Source organism: Solanum stenotomum, chromosome 4 (genome assembly GCF_019186545.1).
Source record: "Solanum stenotomum isolate F172 chromosome 4, ASM1918654v1, whole genome shotgun sequence".
Classification (NCBI taxonomy): domain Eukaryota; kingdom Viridiplantae; phylum Streptophyta; class Magnoliopsida; order Solanales; family Solanaceae; genus Solanum; species Solanum stenotomum.
In genome coordinates this window covers 64543507-64563333 of record NC_064285.1, presented here as the reverse complement: position 1 = coordinate 64563333, position 19827 = coordinate 64543507, and the positions used below count along the sequence as shown (strand labels likewise).

The 19827-nt window shown below is 32.3% G+C and overlaps 2 protein-coding genes and 1 pseudogene across 3 annotated transcripts; 1 reads left to right on the top strand and 2 right to left on the bottom strand.

Annotated features, from left to right (window-relative positions):
• Positions 1–1335: 1335 nt before the first annotated feature.
• Positions 1336–6881, bottom strand: LOC125862620 (probable glycosyltransferase At3g07620). 2 transcript variants are annotated; one of them, XM_049542737.1, is made up of 5 exons: positions 6730–6881; positions 4045–4982; positions 3816–3946; positions 2956–3304; positions 1336–2450 (listed from the first exon to the last, which is right to left on the bottom strand). In XM_049542737.1, exons 2-5 carry the CDS (start codon positions 4918–4920, stop codon positions 1782–1784), a joined length of 2025 nt encoding a protein of 674 aa, XP_049398694.1. In that variant the 5' UTR covers positions 4921–4982; positions 6730–6881; the 3' UTR covers positions 1336–1781. The 2 variants fall into 2 exon arrangements, with proteins under 2 accessions (XP_049398694.1, XP_049398695.1); XM_049542738.1 differs by having other exon boundaries at positions 6604–6731.
• A 4123-nt stretch (positions 6882–11004) lies between these two features.
• On the top strand, positions 11005–11679 carry LOC125861666 (uncharacterized; annotated as a pseudogene).
• Positions 11680–12741: 1062 nt separating this feature from the next.
• Positions 12742–15976, bottom strand: LOC125862430 (sugar transport protein 14-like). Its single transcript, XM_049542495.1, has 5 exons — positions 15690–15976; positions 14497–14819; positions 14052–14289; positions 13433–13824; positions 12742–13252 (listed from the first exon to the last, which is right to left on the bottom strand). The coding sequence occupies exons 1-5, from the start codon at positions 15829–15831 to the stop codon at positions 12803–12805; spliced, it is 1545 nt and encodes a 514-aa protein (XP_049398452.1). The 5' UTR covers positions 15832–15976; the 3' UTR covers positions 12742–12802.
• Between the last annotated feature and the right edge of the window lie 3851 nt (positions 15977–19827).

Below are 19827 nucleotides of genomic sequence, written 5' to 3'. Positions count from 1 at the left end.
ACCGTCTTTGTTAAGGAGCGGTTAACCTTTCAATTAGAAACTTTTTGACACGAATTCAGATATAGTCATACCCCAATATGAATAACGGGTGCGTTCATCTCTATCATTGTCCTCTCCTTTCGCTTCATTACCTAAAACAAGCCCACATAATATTAATTTGGTTTGGATCATTGCACCAAACTTATGTTATGGGGTCTACATGACTTTAGTAATGTTGTTGTGATAGATAGAAATGACACTAGTCACTTTTAAAGACACTAATTAAAACATAGTCAAAATTTATAATGTCTTTAAATTCAATCATTTTGTTGTTGTGATAAGTAGAAGGAAATAGTGGACTATTTAATATAGCTTTAGTTTCATCTAATTATGAATCACGACTACAGTTTAATGAAATTTGCTATGAAGAATCTCAGATAATTCTATAAACCCCATTTCTATATATTTCTGTAATTGTATATATATTAATAAATTTGTTATTATACTATACATATCTATACATATTTGTGTATATACTAACTTCCATTTATGGTGTTTGGTTGTATATTCACTTTTTATTTTTATTTTTGGTCGTATATTTTTTTTTGGTATATTATCACCCACAGTACTTTATACAAATCAATTGTATGATTTCAACACTTATATACAATTACTTATTTATTTATATTAATAGGTTATATACAATACAAATAATTGTATATAATATATTACTTGTATAAACCTAGTTTGTTTAATTTATTAAAAACACAGCGAAATATACAAAAATAACATCAGCATAACAAATAGAACTATAACTATGGAGCGTAATTAGACAAACGATAGCAGGGTTATTAAGTTTCATTTCTTAGCTATTTATGAAATTTACTTGGGCCCAGCCTTTTTCTGTGTTAAGTCTAGGCCGATTTGCATGAATGTTTTGCTTTGTATGGCCTTTTTTAAGCTACTCTTTAAATTTTTACCCCATCAAACAATTCACATTTAAAAATGTGAATAGTGAACTTAAAAGGCCATGTTTGTAAGTGTCTTACTTTGCATAAATAACCATTTGTGACTTTTGGATTTAGAAGTTGGTCACTTTTTCAAAGTTGGACCAGTAATCTGAAATTCAAAAGTAGCCAAACTTGTCAAAAGTAATTTTCAAATCTCTCGTAAAAAACTAAAAAAGACATAAAAGTACGAACAAAATCACCTAAATTTAATGCTCCCTCCATCCTAATTTATATGACACTTTTTGAATTTCGAGATTCAAACAAGTCTATCTTTAACCGTAATTTTTATATATCTTTTAATTATTTTGAATTGTCAATTATTGTGACTTATAGTACTTTTTACACAGTTTACAAATATATATATTTCATTTCAAAGAAATTGAAAATTCCACACGCAAATTTCCTGTCAAAACTTAAACTGTTTGACTCTCAAAAAATGAAAAGTGCCACATAAATGGGGACAGAGGGAGTAGAACAAAAGTTCAAGTCCATGTTTTTCAACAACAAGCAAATTATGGTACAACTTCATGCAAAAAAAAAACAAAAAACTACAATATACAAGGGAACAGTTCCTCTCCAAAGCTCATCTCAAATTTGTCATAAACATTTTTCGAAGGCGTGCTAGGAAGTTCTCGAACTCTTCAAAAATACTGTTGCACCTGTATCAAATCGTCTAGAAATGCACTTACTTTTGAAGGATCCAACACATACATCTGATGACATTTTTAAAGAGTCTGAGCATATCATAGTAGGAAACAACTGTACCAAATAGACTTGCATCTGGAGCAACTTTCATCTAGCTTTTGTTTGAAAAACTCTATTGTACCAAATTGAATGAAGTGTCATATGAAACAAGTCGTATTTTACCGGCTTCGCGTGCCAAAGGAAATGGCGCTGAACCTTCCTGACAGCTAGCTGCATATCGAGATACTTCTTTTCCGGTATGGAAAGAAGTATACTTTTCAAGTTCGGAATATCCTTCTCAGCTAGGATTAACGAGAACGTATCCCAATTCAAGACTCCGAAAAAGGGAGGCACGAAATTATCCGATATGATCACTGGCACACATTCGTAAAATATGGCCTCTACTACTCTCGGGCTGTTGACTTCATAGCCCTTTGGACAGATGCAGAACTTACTGCTCTTCATATGCTGGATATAATTCATTTTGCTAGCAACACCACTTGGCATCGGACCAAAGATCTCCATATCGGGATCTTTGTCTTTCCAATGCTCAAGCAAGATCGGACGCAAGTATCCGTGCATATTCCCAGCATAGAATGCAAGAACTTTTCTTTGAGATGGTGGTTTTCCTCCGAGATCTCTTAGAGGATTTCTGGCAGAACGAACATATGTTTCCGGAAGGGATACATCCCTTCCTATTTTGAAGCCTAAGGTTACATCAGCATTGCACAGGGCCTTGATACAGTGTTCCATGTGATGCCTCGTTTCATACGGAGCCTATGACAAAATAAGACTATAAGAACAAATGTCGAACGCATGGTAAAATGTCAGGTAATTAACTTGAGATACATATAATATGACCTCCGTTTCAATTTTTTTGTCTGATTTTAATTGGCTCGGAGTTTAAGAAAGTCGAGAAACTTTTGAATCTTATGGTCTTAAACTAAAGATATGTAGAATACCCTTTAATCCTATGTTCTTTAACATGCCATATGGAAAGTTATAACTAAAGAGTTGCAACAAAGGGGAGAGACATTCTTTTTGAAATAGATTAAAAAGGAAAGTAAGACAAACAAATTGAAACGGAGGTAGTATACTGCTTTTCGATAATCTTTCAATAAGAACTAACTGAGAAGTTCACTCTAATTGCAGACGTTACCAACAAGAACTCAGCAAGATTTATATTAAACGCTAGAAACTCATTTATCAAATCATAAAAGCATAGTGGATAACACGAAATGCATGAGAAGCTAATAAAAGAGGATGAAACAGTAAACATTACCCAGTCATGGCATGCAACGAGAAAATGATCAGCCCCGCCAGTTCTGTTCCAGAAACGGTATTTTGCTGCAATCTTCTCTGAGTAGTCCTTCAAATATTGGCGTAGGTTTGTTCGATTATGAGAATTACGAACGTATAGAGAATGCTCCAGCATTCTCGAACTAAAGGGTAGGTAGAACAAATGAGCTTTTCGAGGATCCTTCACAACAAACTTATTATTTCCCTCCATTAGTTTCATGAACCATCCCTCGGATGCATACAATCCTTTCATTATTGGTTGATGAAAAATGGGCTTCTCCCCTTCCTTGTAGACATAAACTTTGAGAATCCGCTCCATGAGTTCATAGCTCCTGCAAATTCAAGGAGGCGTAAGGAAAATTCAAATAGATGAAATTTCCCAAATCCGAGATTTCTCACTTTAGCACAAACACATAGATTAAGATTGTAACAACGTCAAAACTAGTCAGTAGCTAACCGCATTGTAGCACTGTAGCATTGTGCACATTTCTAGATAGATAAACAGACTCACATATTGAATGTATAAGAAGAAACAATGTAAATAGAGAAAAAGTAAAAACCAGTAGGCTCAAATTGAGCTGTAGACAGAATAATGCATTACTCCCTCCGTCTCAAATTATCTGTGCTTTTTTGCTTTACACGCCTCTTAAGAAATATTAATTAGGAGGTGTTTTTTGACTACTTTAATCTTATCTATATCAAAGCTTTATATCTAAGCGAATAAATAAAGTTCTTTTACTCTCCTTCTATTCTAGAAAATATCAGCAAGAGCACTATATCAAAACCAATGTAGAAACTATCAAGTGGTATTATGCATCAAAATGTTACTAAACAGCTACAAACCTTTTGAACATGGACATATTTCGAAAGGCAGGAGCATAAAGTTCTCGATCATTCTTCAGAAGTGGAGCATTCCCAATCTGTAACCTAGCAGCCAGAATTTCCTTGTCACGTTCCGAGGACCACCTAGGTCTCTGCAATCCAATTTAAACAAAATAAAGGACAGTTAGTTCCATCAACACTCAACAGTACACGGAAGCAAAAACATTGAGCAGGAGAAGAAAACACGTACCATAGCACGTGAACGAGCACGATGCCTAACTAGTAACCTTTCCATCTGAGAGATTGAAGTTATTGTTTTTGGCGGCAACATGCATCTCATCTTCTTTTTGACTGTACTTTGCACCAACGAATGATTGCTATGATTTGGGAGAAGTTGAGTCAAATCTCCTGTTGAAGAGTTGTTACTAGTAGTACGAATGAAGTTTATTTCACCTATAGTAACCAATGGCAAGTTATCTAGATGGTTTGAAGCAACCACAGACGACGAGTTAGTCACATTTGCAGCTCTAGTATCATTAAGCACACTATTTCTATTTGCATCTAACTCAGAGTCAGCTGAAAGTTCACCATTTGTTTTTACCACTTGCTCTAAAGAAAGGTCCCATCTAGATTCATTGTTCTTCTGCATTGTAGTTTCCTCGTCCATGTCCACCATTTCATCAAATAGATTATCATTCTCAATAGTTGCATCTTCAACAAAATCAGAGTCATTTTCCATGGTTTTGACAACTGAATGATTGCTATGTGGTTTTACCTCATCCTTTTCATTTACGCTCTCATCGATTTCACCATCTTCACTCACATCACCGTTATCCACAGTTTTCAAGCGATGAGCCAACATATGTACATCATCAAAGCTTGAAAGCGTTCCTGAAAGGCTTTCACCAACCTTAGCTGATTCAACAACAGAAGATTCTTTACTCGACAGACTTACCTTTTCGGGTAGCTGAATATTGCTCTCAGATAACAGAGAATGAAGAGCATTTCCATACGGAAGCATCAAGGTCTGACAAAATAAATGAGTCACAGCCACCAAAACCACTACCAAAATCCATTTCCTTTTATCAATTTGAAACACAGATTGAAACTCCGAGCTGTACTTCATTCTTAAAGTTCAGCTCAAAATCAATAGCTCGTCATAGCAATAAGAATCTGCTTCATCAGTTCCTGCATAAAAATCTACAATTCGTAAAATCTCGTACTTTTTACTATTCATGAACACACAGAGGAGAGGTAATCATCAGAGTCTTAAGCACAATCAATGCTTTGGTCGCGCCTACTGCCTTCCACTTAAACTATGCGTATTCTTGAAAAAGATTTAAGGTTCAAAAACTAGCCCAATCTTCTACATAAAGATAGATTTTGAAAAATATGTATTTTACACTATATTCAAGTGTACTGAAATTGAACTATCTACTACATAAGAGCTTGACTACAACAACAATATATTCAATGTAGTCCTACAAAGTGGGGTTTGGAGAGGGTAGAGTGTATGCAGACCTTACCCCTAGGCCCTAGCTTAGAGGTAGAGAGGTTGTTTCTGAAAGACCCTCAGCTCAAGGAAAAACAGTCCAGAAAAAGAATAATCAGAAGTGAAAGCATAACAAAACATTCCGATCAGTAACTACAACAAAATAATATGATAATCGAAGTACAAGAAACAACAAATAGTAATAGAAATCGAAGGACAAGAAACTACCGTAGTAGTACTACGACTACTAGTATAGACTGATAGCAAGACAACGCACTACTATCTAATCAGTAATAACCTTCTAACCTAATTCATGTCCTCCACAACCCTCTAATCTAAGGTCATGTCCTCGGTGAGCTAAAACTGCATCATGTTTTGTCTAATCATTTCTTTCCAATACTACTTTGGCCTACCTCTACCTCTCCTAAGCCACCCATAGCCAAATTCTGACACTTTTGCATTGAGGCATCTGTACATCTCCTCTTCACATGTCCGAACCATCCGAGTATCACTTCCCACATCTTGTACTCCATCGAAACCACTCTCACCTTGTCCCGAATATCCACATTTCTAATCCTATTTCTCCTAGTATGCCCACACATTCATCGCAACACCCTCATTTCCGCAACTTTCATCTTCTGAAAGTGAGAATTCTTGATTGGACAACACCCAATACAACATAGTGGGTCTAACCACCAACAAAATAGCTTTACTGAGCTGTCAAGAACAATCTTTAGCTTTAAATTCAAGCTCCAAGAACCAAAACAGCAACTGGGTATCTCTTAACTATGAACATAAAAGTTGCTAAAAGCAAGAAAGAAGCTGAATTTTTATATAAACTCAAGCAATATCTTTAGCTTCAAAATTCAAGCTCTATGAGCCAAAACAACAATTGGGTATCTCTTAAACTTGAACATAAATGTTACTAAAAGCAAGAAAAGAACTTAACTTTGATCAACTCAAGCACAATCTTTAGCTTCAAATTCAAGCTCCAAGAACCAAAACAACAATTAAATATCTCTATAAAATGAACATAAAAGTTACTAAAAGCAAGATAGAAACTGAACTCTATCAACTCAAGCACAAAATTTATCAAGCTCCAAGAACCAAAAAAACAACAGGGTATTTCTAAAATGGGCATAAAAGGTACTAAAAACAAGAAAAGAACAACTTTTTTATCAACTCAAGCACAATCTTTATCTTCAAGAACCAGCTCTATGAGCCAAAAACAACAACTGGGTATCTCTAAAATGAGACTAAAAAGTAACCAAAAACAAGAAAGAGCTCAACTTTGATCACCTCAAACACAATCTTTACCTTCAAATTCTAGCTCCATGAGCCAAATCAACAATTGGGCATCTCTAAAATGAACATAAAACTAACTAAAAGCTAAAAAAGAACTCAATTTTGATAAACTCATGCATTCTTGAAATGAAGCATTACCCAGCAAAAAATCAAAACTTGAAGTGAAGCTCAGAAGCAGCTGTCGGTAGTGGCCACAAACAGTCAAGAAAAAAAAATTAAGAAATTAAATTTATTAGAGTAGCAAAATCCATTAATTTTTCTGGAATTTTTATTAAACCAAAGCTACTGTTTTTTAGTATATCAAAATGGAACAAGAATGTCTTTTTTTTTTTATAAAGAAAATAGTCTATCTTTGTCTTGTAGCCATTACTGTTTATTGGGTACTCTTTCATGTTTAATTAGAATTAGTGGATATAGCGGCGCTTCGCCTAATCATAAGGATATTAATTAATAATATATAAATATTATTCTTGTGAAATTAATCAAAATAGAAAGCGATTAGGAAATATTTTACAGAACTAAGCGATTTTTTCAAATTTTCGTGTGTGCTAGCTCATAAATATTTTAGTGATATAACTTTTGGATGATTTTTTTTGAAAAAATCTTTACGGAACCCTCCTTAGGGAGTTAGAAAAAAAGTACGTGAAACATCACCATTTTTTTCACATATTTTAGGCATTTGGTAGCAATTTTATAGTAATGATGCCATTTTCTCAGATTTTATGAGTGATCGCCCATGAATATTCGGTGATATGGCTTCTAAATTATATTTTTTAGTAAAATTTTTACAGGACCCTTTGTAGGGAGTAGAAGAGTAGTATGTAAAGTCTCACCATTTTTTGCATATATTTTAGACATTTTGTAGCTATTTTTCACGAATTAGACGGTACTAAATTTTTTTTTTGTGCGTGTTAGTCTATGAATATTATGGTGATATGTTTCCAAATGATTTTTTTACAAAAATTTTACGGAATCCTCATAAGGGAGTAGGGGGAGCAACACGTGAAGTCTTACCATTTTTTGCATATATTTTGGGCATATATGAGCCATTTTATAAGAATTAGACAATTTTTTTAGTTTTTTGTGTGTGTTAGCCATGAATATTTTGATGATATACTTTCAAATAATTTATTTGCAAAATCTTTACGGAATCCTTCGTAGAGGATTGGGGCAGCAATACATCAAGCCTCACCATTTTTACATATTTTAGACATTTAAGAACCATTTTACATAAATTAGACAATTTTCTTAGCAAAACACCTGTCCACTTGTAAGCTTACGGTCTTAAAACTAAATCAAAATATTTATATTAAAATTAAAAGTTGAAGTTTTAAGAATTATAAAACTTTTGTAAGTAGTCATGTGAACAAAAATCGAGGGACTGAAGTGATTAGCTAGTATAAATATTGGATTTTGGTGATCTAATCAAAACTTGAAATTTAACCCTTTCATGTACTTCAAATTATTACTCCAAATTTACTCTTTTTCATTTAGGGTTTGTGGCCGCCCTATTGACAGCTGCTGGTGAGTTTCACTTCCAACTCTTGATTTTTTTTTGCTTAGGTAATTCTTCATTCTATGATTTTTGTGGCAAAAAATGGTCAATTTTTTTTTTCAAGAATATATGATTTTATTAAATTTAACCCAATTGTTTGTTTGGCTTATAAAACTTTGAACTTTTGAAGGTAAAGATTCTCATGTTTTGCGGTATAACTATCGAATCTATGTAACATCGTTATAACTTTTATTATTTTTTATGGCTTGAAGTTTCCAAGAAATTTCATGAGCATCGAGTAGCAATGATTAACAAATATTTCTCTCCTGAACAATTTAAGTACAACTTCTAGCAAAACTGAAGTTTTCATAAGTTTGAGTGTTGAGTGTTGACAATTTATCACCACACTTATATATGAAGTTTATTAAATTTAAAGTAACTAGATAAGTACAAATATTCAAGCATTGATGACTTTCAATGTAAGGATGTTCAAGATTCGGTGCTACAATATCAACCATCGGGATTCAATAAGACAAAGTAGCCAAACTATCTTCAGTTGCAATTAGTGTTTTCAAAAACGTTTTTGGAGCGAGTTTCAGGACGAGTCTTGGGGCGGGGCGTACCAAAAACGTTCTGGGACGAAATCTAAAGACGTAGATCCATAAGGCGTAAGTCCTAAAATTTGAGGCGTAAGCTCCAAGCATTAAAATGTAAGTCCTGAGAGTAAAAACATACGCCGGGCGTTCTTAATTTATTTTTTAACTTTTTTTGCTTTACATCATGTTTTTATTATTGGTGTAATAATATTTCTCAAATAGTAATTATAATACTTTTTTTCTTCATTATTGACTATTAATACTTATCTCAAATAAAAATCATAAATCATTGAAATGTTTACTTTTATTAGTAATAAAATTATATACATGAGACTATGCCCAGTAGATCCATTAGACTTACGCCTCGTGTCTCGGGGCTTACGCCTCGCCCTGTACTATTGTATAAAACGCATCGCCTCACGCCTACGCCTTTTAAAACACTGGTTGCGATAAAGGTTCTGCAATTTGCAAACTGGCTAGTCCATGACAACAAGATACCCTTAAAATCCTTTATACCAATGCAGTTTGCACATAAAGCTCGAACAAATTGCTCATCCAAATACATCAGAGAGACTTAACTTTCGCAAATATGAAAACTTTATGCCAAGATCGAGGGTAAATTTGCATAAATCAAGAACATTTAGTCCTTGAACAGTAAAGATTTCTTCAAGCTAAGCAAGATGTTGAAACTATCAACATGTCCATCTACTTTTAAAATCAACTCTTTGATGTTACTCACGACGAGGGTCTCAATCCAATTATGAACATTAGAGTCGATGAAATGACAGTATGGAAAACTTAGCCAGAACTTTGTTTTATAATGTATCATAGTGTACTATATTGTATTGTAATGTATTAATTCAATAAATACAATGTTTGGATATATTGTATCATTTTCTGTTGTTATATAATGTTACACATAAATAATTTTAAGGATAAACCTAAAAGATAAATAGGGTATAGGGTAGGGCTACTATATAGGATAAAAGATAAAATAAGATTATTAAATAATAAATAAAGACAAAATGAGAAATAGATATAAGGTAATGGAGCAATAACACCAAATCAGTCGTTGCCAAAATGAGACTTTTGTTGTTAACTAATGATGGCTATAAAAATAGGATACACTAAAATTTAGGTAACAATCATCGCTCTTAAATTAGCAATACAATACAATGGGCAACAATCATCCAAGCAAGTTGTTAAAAGTACTATATTCTTCTTTCCTGACTAATTAGGCTGCTAAGTGGGCTGTCCGACCCTTTTAAGGGATCGGATCCTACCAGCCCATTTAGGCCCATGGGAGGTCAACTTTAGGGTTGAGGTCAGGTAATTCTTTAAGAGAAGCACAACAAAATTGGACGAGTTTTTAACTATGGTTAAGTGATAACTATGTGTATGAAAACACACAATCTTGCATTCATTGTTTGATATAAATATAGGGTTGTGGATTTTACCCTTCAAGAGTCCCACATTAGATAGAGAAATAGAAACTTGGAGTAAATCTTTAAATACTTGTCCATCCTTCTTTCTATTAGAAAATACTTGTTATATATGATATGAATTTTACTTATATGGATTTAATTATATTTTTCAAGTTATAATATCAGGATCACTATGAAAGTTTACCTATTATTTACCTTGGATAGGTGTGAAACTTACTCGTATGATATTAAATGAATTTTCTTATTAGTGATAATTAGGCTAAAAACTTGTGCAATTTTGTTGTGCACTTGCTTGTCTTTACTCCTTGCTAAAGATGCTGCAAAAATGAGTACTTTGTCCAAGACATGGTATACTGTTTGGAGTTCCCACTCTTAAATTTTGGTGATGAATTCTTCTTTTGTGAATGGGATGGCTGTAGGATACTTTCAGAAAAAATACCAGAGCTTGTGAATATTGTCGATCAAACTCTAGCCAATCGACATGAACAAAAGGTTTCTGTAAATTTACCATCAATTGTCATCATATCAACTTCACAATTGGATTAAGATCCTCGTTGCGAGTAACATTAAGGAATTGATTTTAAACGTAGATGGAACTGTTGATAATTTCAACAGCTTGCCTGCTGCCAAGATTCTTGATATACAAGGATTTAAGCTTGAATTGCCCCTTGATCATGGCATAAAGTTTTCATATTTGCAAAAGTTAAGTCTCTCCGATACATATTTGGACGAACATTTTGTTCAAGCTTTATGTGCAAGTTGCAGTGCTTTAGAGGATTTAAGGTTAGTTAGTTGTCACGGACTAGGCAGTTTGCAAATTGCAGGGAATTTACAAAAACTAAAGACGGTTTTGCTAGATTGTCTTGCTGAATTAAAGATGGTTGATATTGTAGCACCGAATCTTGAAAGTCGTCGTTGGATGCTACAAGTAGTTAAAATAACTTGTGGAAAAACCTTGAAGAATTTGTGTCTCATCAAGGTGAATGTCTAAAAGACCTTCTTTGTAATCAACCCAACCTTGAAGAATTTTACTTAAAATTGCAGAAAGTTAATATCTCAAGTATCTTTCACTATCACGGTGCTTAGACTTGATTGATATTGAATTGGATACTCCTTAACATATGAGTGTGGTGATAAATTGCCAGCATTCAAACTTGTGAAAGCTTCAGTTTTGCTACTCAAATTTTGCGCAGGTGGAGATAAAATTTGTTTCTATGCTCATGAAATTTCTTGAAAACTTCAAGCAGTCAAAGTCTATTTAGTTACAATTAATGTCTATTAAGTCAGATCCTCCACTCTTTGGTACTACTGCTACCTTGGATTTTTGGTGAATTGCTCACTTGGGGACATTGTTGATAGTTTTCTTTGGATTTCTCCTCAACTCAACACCCTAACTTTTGTCAGGGATTCAGACTTAAGCTATACCTTGAAGTTTATATATGAAGATGAGAAAGCTTTTCGGAGTCATAAGTTAAAGGAAGTCAAAATGGAAAACTTTACATGTATGGAGAATGAAATGATACTCATGGAGAAGAGTTGCATTTACTTGTGAGCGATGATGAAGAGAGAATACAAGATATCGAGAAGTTGTTGATGGTTACGTTGCTATTTGGTGCACTCAAGGAAGTCAAGCTAATGATTAAAGGTTCTGTTCAAGTTTCAATTCCTCCCGCCCCGTTTTCCTTTTCCTGTTGTGTTTTCCCTTACTTTTTGTATGCTATGTTTCTTGGATTGTTGCCTCATCCATGTCGGATCCTCCAAAATTGCACTATTTTTGGAGTGTCCATGCAACATAGCTTGTATGTTGTCTGCATTATGTTTCTTGAAATGTACTATTCTTATATTTACCTATATTTATAACAAATTAAGGAAATAATTTTGCTTTGTGCAATTCTTCAGCAAGTTAATATGTAAGTTTTCCCTTTGGGAGAAGGCACAAGTACACCACTAGACTATGACCGAAATTTCAGAGACACACCTTCACTAAACTAAGGTCCTATTACCCTCCTGAACTCATTTTATATATAATATTATACACCTTTTGGCTTATGTGGCACACCTCGTGACTCCACGCAGTTGAGGCGCGTGGGATATATTTGGATGCCACGTAAGCCAAAAAGGTGTACAAAATTACAAAAAAAAAAAAAGAGTTCGGGGGTAATAGGACCTTAGTTTAGTTAATGTGTCTCTGGGATTTGAGTCATAGTCTACGGAAGTACTTCTACCTTTTCCCTTTTCCCTTTTGATAACCTTTTTTTTTTTTTCCTTTTACTAGCATTTGTTGCAGCATAGTGTAAAAGGCGCAGAATATTCGCGAAAATGATCTAGTAGTGAACACACAATTAGTGAAGAATAATGTCACTCATGACCTTTTGTGTGTATATGTATTATGAGGATAAATATTTTCTACAATGATTGCATCAGGATCAACTTATGTGCAACTTGACTATTCCACTTAAGTATCTGCTATCTAAATTATGTCAATTCACTTTTCGATCACAGGATATTGATAGAAAAAATACATACCAAAAGAAAGACGAAGATGAAGCCTTTAAGCAACTCGATAGGAATCAGAAGAGAAAGATACAAGTATCCAAAGTGCATACATGTAGTTGTAGAAAAGATGCAACAAACAAAATAAAAATTCTACATAGTTTTCATTTCCTAAGAATCCATTAAACTTTATCTCCATTCTTCAATTCAATTCCATTTTCCTCTGATGAGCAATACCTTTTCCAAAACCAATGTTTTTCCCATAGCAAATAAATCTCTTCAATTGGAACTTGCTTTGTCTCAGGCAACAGAAAGTATATGAAGCAAGTCATGATTATAATAAATCCAGCAAATAATAAAAATACCCCGTATTTAAGGTGACACAATGAAACCAAGAAGCATTGCGCGATTAGGCTTGTGAATATCATGTTGACACAAACAACCATACTTTGTCCTGCTGATCTTGTTTCTAGAGGGAAAATTTCACTTGGAACTAGCCAACCTAAAGGACCCCATGATCTTCCATAGGCAAGAACAAATATGCAAATTATAATCACTAGAAATATGCCAATTCCTTTTGGGAGTATTACACCTTGTCCAAACTTCAATGCTAGAGTGATAGCAACTGCAACCTGTTTGATCAAAATTTCAAGTAAGTAAAGGCGCGTTGAAATTTATAGTAATGTTGATTCAGGTGAATCGATAGAATATGGGAGATCAACTTCAGGATGAGAAAAGAATGACGTTAGTATATCAACATGAACGTTAATGTATAGAAGTTGTCAGTGTATAGAAGTTAAACGAGAAATTACCATGACACATATCATCTCAACACCAGCTTCCAAGAAAAAAGCTCTTCTACCAAACTTGTCAACAAATGTCATAGAGATCAATGCAGCCACAACAAGGGCGCCCCCGGTAATAGCAGATGAATATAGAGCAGCACCAGAGCCAAATCCTAAACTCTGGAAAATAACAGGGGAATAAAACAGAATAGAGTTCATTCCACTGAGTTGTTGAAATGCTGGAATCGCTAAAGCTCCGATCACCAATTGTGGTCTATTTTTTCTTGAAAGTAAGTTTCTAAATGGATGTTTTATAGCTCTTGCTGCATTGCTTGCATCAACAAGATCAGCAAATTCTGCATCAACTCTTGTTGTGCCTCTAACTTTTTCCAAAACTTGTCTTGCTTGCTCTAATTTGCCTGTTGAGAATATTTCAAGTGAAAATACTAAGTAAGTGACAGAGTGGGATTTTCACTAAGGGAATTCAGAATATAAAGAAGTAAACATATCAACAAGTCACGGGATTTAACATCTACTATACATATATAATAATTTTACCCCAGTATATACAATATAGTTTGACTTGACACAGAGTTAAAGAAAGAAATGCAGACTTTTGAAATTTGTTGTGTAAAACAAACTTTACCTTGTTCTACGAGGCTATTAGGCGTTTCGGGGAGGAAAAGACCACCAATAAACATGAACATAGCAGGAATTGTTGCTATGCCAAGAGATAATCTCCATCCCCATGGATGAATTTTAGCAGTTCCATAGTTGACAAAATTGGCAATTAATACTCCCAAACAAGTTGAGAGTTGAAACAATTGGTTAACTGCTCCTCTTATTTTTGCTGGTGCCATTTCTGATAGATATAATGGAACTGCCTGTAATATTTGGTTAAACAAACAAATAACATAAATGTGAGTTATGTTACATAGATCATGAAAAAATCAACAATCCGCGTAACTTGCTCAAGTTTAAACAAGTCGAGTTATGACATGTTTGTTTAATCGACTCAACAGGCGATCAAAAACACTATGACTGTGAATTTTGAAACTCGTTAACGAAAATATGAGTAAGTTGTAACTTACTTGATTACTAAAGCCAATGCCAAAGCCAAGAAGACATCTACCAATGATGAGCATAGCAATGTTTTTAGCAGCAGCATTAAGAACAGCTCCCACAAAGAAACTAACAGCACCACATAAAATACTTGCTTTTCTACCTTTTTTTCTAGTAATATGTGATGCACCAAATGCTGAAAGTAGTGCAGCAAAATATAAAGATGATGTGAATAATGTAAGTATTTGATTGTCATATTTGCAATAATCTGTTTCTTTTAGATGTTCTTGTTTCCTTTTGTACACTTCTGGGAAAAATATCTTTAAGAAATCATCCATTGAAGTCACACCACCTGACAAATAATAATAATAACAATTAATTAACTTTAACGTCGTGTGATTGGTATAATGTGTCAAAGAAGATTTTTCGATTAGTAAGATTGGGTCACGTAAAGACAAAACGAAAGAACAAACAAACAAAAAGTCAAATTCAGTATGAAAAGATAGAAGCTGACAATTTGTAAAGTCAAGATCAGTGTGAACATATCCAATGTCATCACGCAAGTGAGGTATGAGAAGGGTAGTGCGTACACAAACGTTATTACAACATTGGGAGGTAAGGAGGTTGATTTGAATAGACGCTCAGTTCATTACAAAGCAATTTGAAAAAAGAAAAATAACAGGAACGAAGAAGCCAAGACAAAATACTGAAAAAAATCATGAAAAAAGTACATACTAAAGCATGAATCACTAAGTAGAATGATGGAAAATACTTTCCAAAAAAAGAACATTTTTTCCCCAATTCAACACTATATGAAATTTAGAAACTATTTCACATGGACTAAAAGAGAAGAATATAAAAGTGAAGAAAATCATTTCCCCCTTTTAGTAATTTAATGTTTGATTTGCCACAAGATTGACCTTATTTTTATTGAAAAAAAATTTCTTCCTTCTAATCACACACAAGATAATTATCTAAAATCTTCCCTTTTACTAATCATACTCATACAACAAATTGATTTGTTTTTTTTCTTAATGATTAAACTCATACAACTTAGATCTTAGATCCGTCTTTGACACACTGTTCATGTACATATATATTATATACTAGATCTCTTTGACTTCTTCCTTGTTTATTTATTCTTTTACATTTCGAATCATTTTAATGAAAATTCTGACTCTGGCTCTAACATATACTCCGAACAAAATAAAATTGTACTTACCAGAGATGCCAAGATCATAACCAAAAAGAGAACCTCCAATGGCAGCAACAATACATGAACAAACAAAATAACTAGTAATTTTATACTCATAAAGATGAGCTCTTGCTCCTCTACTTTTATCATCAAATCCACCACCAGCCATTTTTTTTCTTAATTTCCTTAATTACAAATTTTAAGAACTAATTAGAAATTTTAATGAAAAAAAAAAGGTATGTTGAAAGAGAAATATATTGAGAAGAAAAGTTGTTATTTATGCATGTTTTAAGGTGATTTAAAACAGACAAAGGATAATACTATTCATCCCAAAAAAAGAAAAGAAAGGGAAAAAAATTGTCCTTTAAAGAGACTTTGTTAGACAATTTTAAGTGAGTAGAATATGTCTTCATATTTTTTTTTTCATTAAATGAGAATATGGTAGATTTAGCAAATTAAAATAAATAAAAAGGAGATAAATTCTATGTTTAGTAAAAAGGAATAAACATATTTGACTAAGCACATGATCTAATTTTCAATTAATAGAAATATGCACTTTTGATTTCTTAATCAACTATGTATCATGTTAAATTAACTATTGTTACGTCATATGTCATATTTGATAGTAATGTAGTTTTAAATATAATTTACTTTCTACGGACTAAGAAAACATATTTTAGTATATGGCTCTGTAAAGACTTGCTTTTGGTGATTAATGAAAATTTAGTTACCAAAAAAAAAGAAAACATATTTTAATTAATTGAATGTTAAATATGCTGAATTATCTATCACAAAGATCAAAATTGAAATTTACCTCCTACACAATTATATAGAGTTCAAGTTGTATGCGCTGACGATGTAAAAAAGATATTGTATTTAAACAATCATTATTAGTAAATCTTTCGATAAACATTAATTAGCATTTAGGTAAAATAATAAATAACTTGTTGTCACATGGTAAAATTCACTAATAGTATAAAAAATATTTGCATTGTCGATATTGTAAAATAAATCCAATTGATTCACTAAAGTATAAAAAATATTTACATTGTCGATATTGTAAAATAAATCCAATTGTATAGTAAAGATTAAGTTATATATATAAACATTGTAGAAAAAAAACATTATCAATGTTATTTTACCTTTAATATAATATGTTAGTTATTATTATTATTTTTATTATATTATTAATTAGTGTTTGTCATAAATATTTACATATGATTAACCTAAAATCATTTTAAATTGTAAATATATTTGTCCAAACTATACTTTATATCTATTTCAAAATTTGACGAGAGGGAATTGCTCGGATGGTAAGCACCCCTCACTTCCAATCTGAAAGTTGCGAGTTCGACTCACCAAGGGAGCAAAAGGGATGGAGCTCCTAGGGAGGGTATAAAATATATATATATATATATATATATATATATATATATCAAAATTTCACTTAATTGAACGTAACTCTACTTTTACAAACAGAAACAATAATGATGAATTTGAAAGAGAAAGAATATTTATTGTTCCTTTCTTTTATTAGCCCTTATATTATTTATTTTTCTTTGTTACTTAGTTATTTTAGCAATTAAAATAAATCTATTAGTTTCTATTAATATATATATTATTTACAAGTAATTATATAAATACTAGTAGTCAAGTTTAGATTTTTAAAATATAATTAGTAAGGATAATTTAGTGAGAAAAAAACTTACTACTAAAAATACTCTCCCCGTCCATTTTTAGTTGTTATGTTGTGCTTTTTGAAAGTCAATTTGACTAATTTTTAAAGTTAAATTAGATTACATTAATTTGATTTTTTTTAAAAAAAATAGATATTCAAAAACTATATGCAAAATATTATAAATTGTAATTTTTTGCATATCAATATGATGGAAAAATACATCTTAAAATGTTAGTCAAAGTTTTTATCGTTTGACTCTAAAAAAGAAACTATAACAATTAAAAGTGGACGGAGAGAGAGTATAATTTAATAAAATTATCAAGTTAATAAAGAAATAGTAGAAAGAAAACAAAAAGTATTAGGGAGATAAGAGAGTAATTAATAATTCATGTCTCATTATGTGACAGCACTTAGTGCTTGGTATAGACGTTACGAATACTAATTTGACTTGTGCACTATAAATATGAGTAGTTAAAAAAATTGGAGTGGTGAATGGGCGGGTCAAAAATGGATTAAATAAAAATGAATGAAATATTTGATTCGTATCAAACAAACAAATGAGTAAAAGTTTCATATTGGGGTAAATTGCTTCCTAACAAAGGCGACTCTGTACATAGGGAGACTTGAACTCAAGATTTCTGATTAAGGATAGAGTACTTGTCACTCCACCACAGCTCTCGTTAGTACATGCAAATGAGAGTACTGCTAATATGAATATCTATATTGTCCATTAATATATATATTCAGTTTCAATAAATAATATTTATATTCGATCCATAACGACTGGTCAGCTACAAATTAGCTATGACTATTTAGCAATGAGTTAGTGACGAATTTAATAACTAATTGTTGTTCTTCAGTAAGATGACAATAAATGTAATATTTTTCCATGATGCAATGTGTGATAAATCTACCAAATAAAGTTGTTGGAACAAATACTGGTAGAACTAGTAGTTGATACATGTGTGAAAAATAAAATCGTTGAAACATTATGTTAAGTTTAATATAGAAAAATAACATTAATTTTAAACCACTAAACATTTTGGATTATAGAAGGATAAGAATATAATGCTGATTCATAGTAGACTTACAAATTCAACATATTATTTATTGGATGTTTATCTTAGCTTATACTAGCAAAGATTTCTACCATACGCTTTCGGGAAGTTTAACCACGCAATATCTCGGTGAATATATCAGAACCCGATAGGAGAGTCAGACAAATTTCGTAAAGTTCACACACATGTATTCACGAATCGTAAAACTGTTTCTTTGGAGCGCATTCAACGATATTTGTTTCATGAACAGAAAATTCAAACCTAAGACCTTTAATTAATGGTGGAGGAATTTCAATTATCCATCACAGCTATGATAATTTATACTCACTTAATTAGATTAAACACTTATTCAAATATTTACACCCAACAATTACTAAGAGCTGAATGCAAGATCGATATTTATCTTTTATATATAAAAGTTTATTACTTAATCATGATTAACTGATGTGTATTTTTACCTTAATTTTAGTGAACTAAAGTCGATATGGATAATTTTTTACTATTAAGTTAATGAAGGATTAGTGATTTAATTAAGAAGAAGAATATCTCGTGATCTGTCTGTTATAAATTAGGTTAAGATATACATTCTTATCCTCTAGATTATCTGAATTTTCAAAATTTATCTTTTAATGAGTCCCCCCTCCCCCCCACCCCCGCACCAGCCCTCTTTGTATAGTTATGGAAAAAACATAATTCATTAATTCCCTTTATTTCAAGCAATTTTCTGCCTACCAATAACTATAGTTATCATTTATCAATCAAAGTTTAGCTATTGTTTTAAAAATAAATAAATATTAGACAATTGTAAATGGGAAAATAACTTTTGGAAAAAATATCTCTAACTGAAATATCGAACAACTCTAATATACGGAAAGGGTTTTGTTGTCCAAATATTTCCACATTAAAGAATAATTAAATATTGAATAGTTTTGAAATCGTGACTAAAACTTGATTAACCATTCAGAAAAAAAGGGGAAATTATGCGGATAGATAAATATATACTAGTTAATTGACTTATATAACTATAGTTTGAATTAATTATGGCTCGCAGGTTAATTTTAGCTGTAATTACGTCACTTATACATATACAAATACAAATTCTACACACAGACACGTACATACATATATATACATACATATACAATCACCTCTCTCCATTCTCTGCTCTCTCTCGCTTGCCTCTCTCCCCGCTCTCCCAATCTAGCTCGCCTCTCTCCTCCCTCTCCCAATCTCGCTCACCAGATATACAAATACATATGTATACAAGTTATATATATACAATTATTTGACAGATATACATATACAATTCGCCTCTCTCCACTCTCCTCCCTCTCTTGCTCGCCTCTAATCTCCTCCTTCTTCCAATATCGCTTGCCTCTCTCCTCCCTCTAACATGTAGCTACGAATCGTAATTAGCAAATTATAGCTA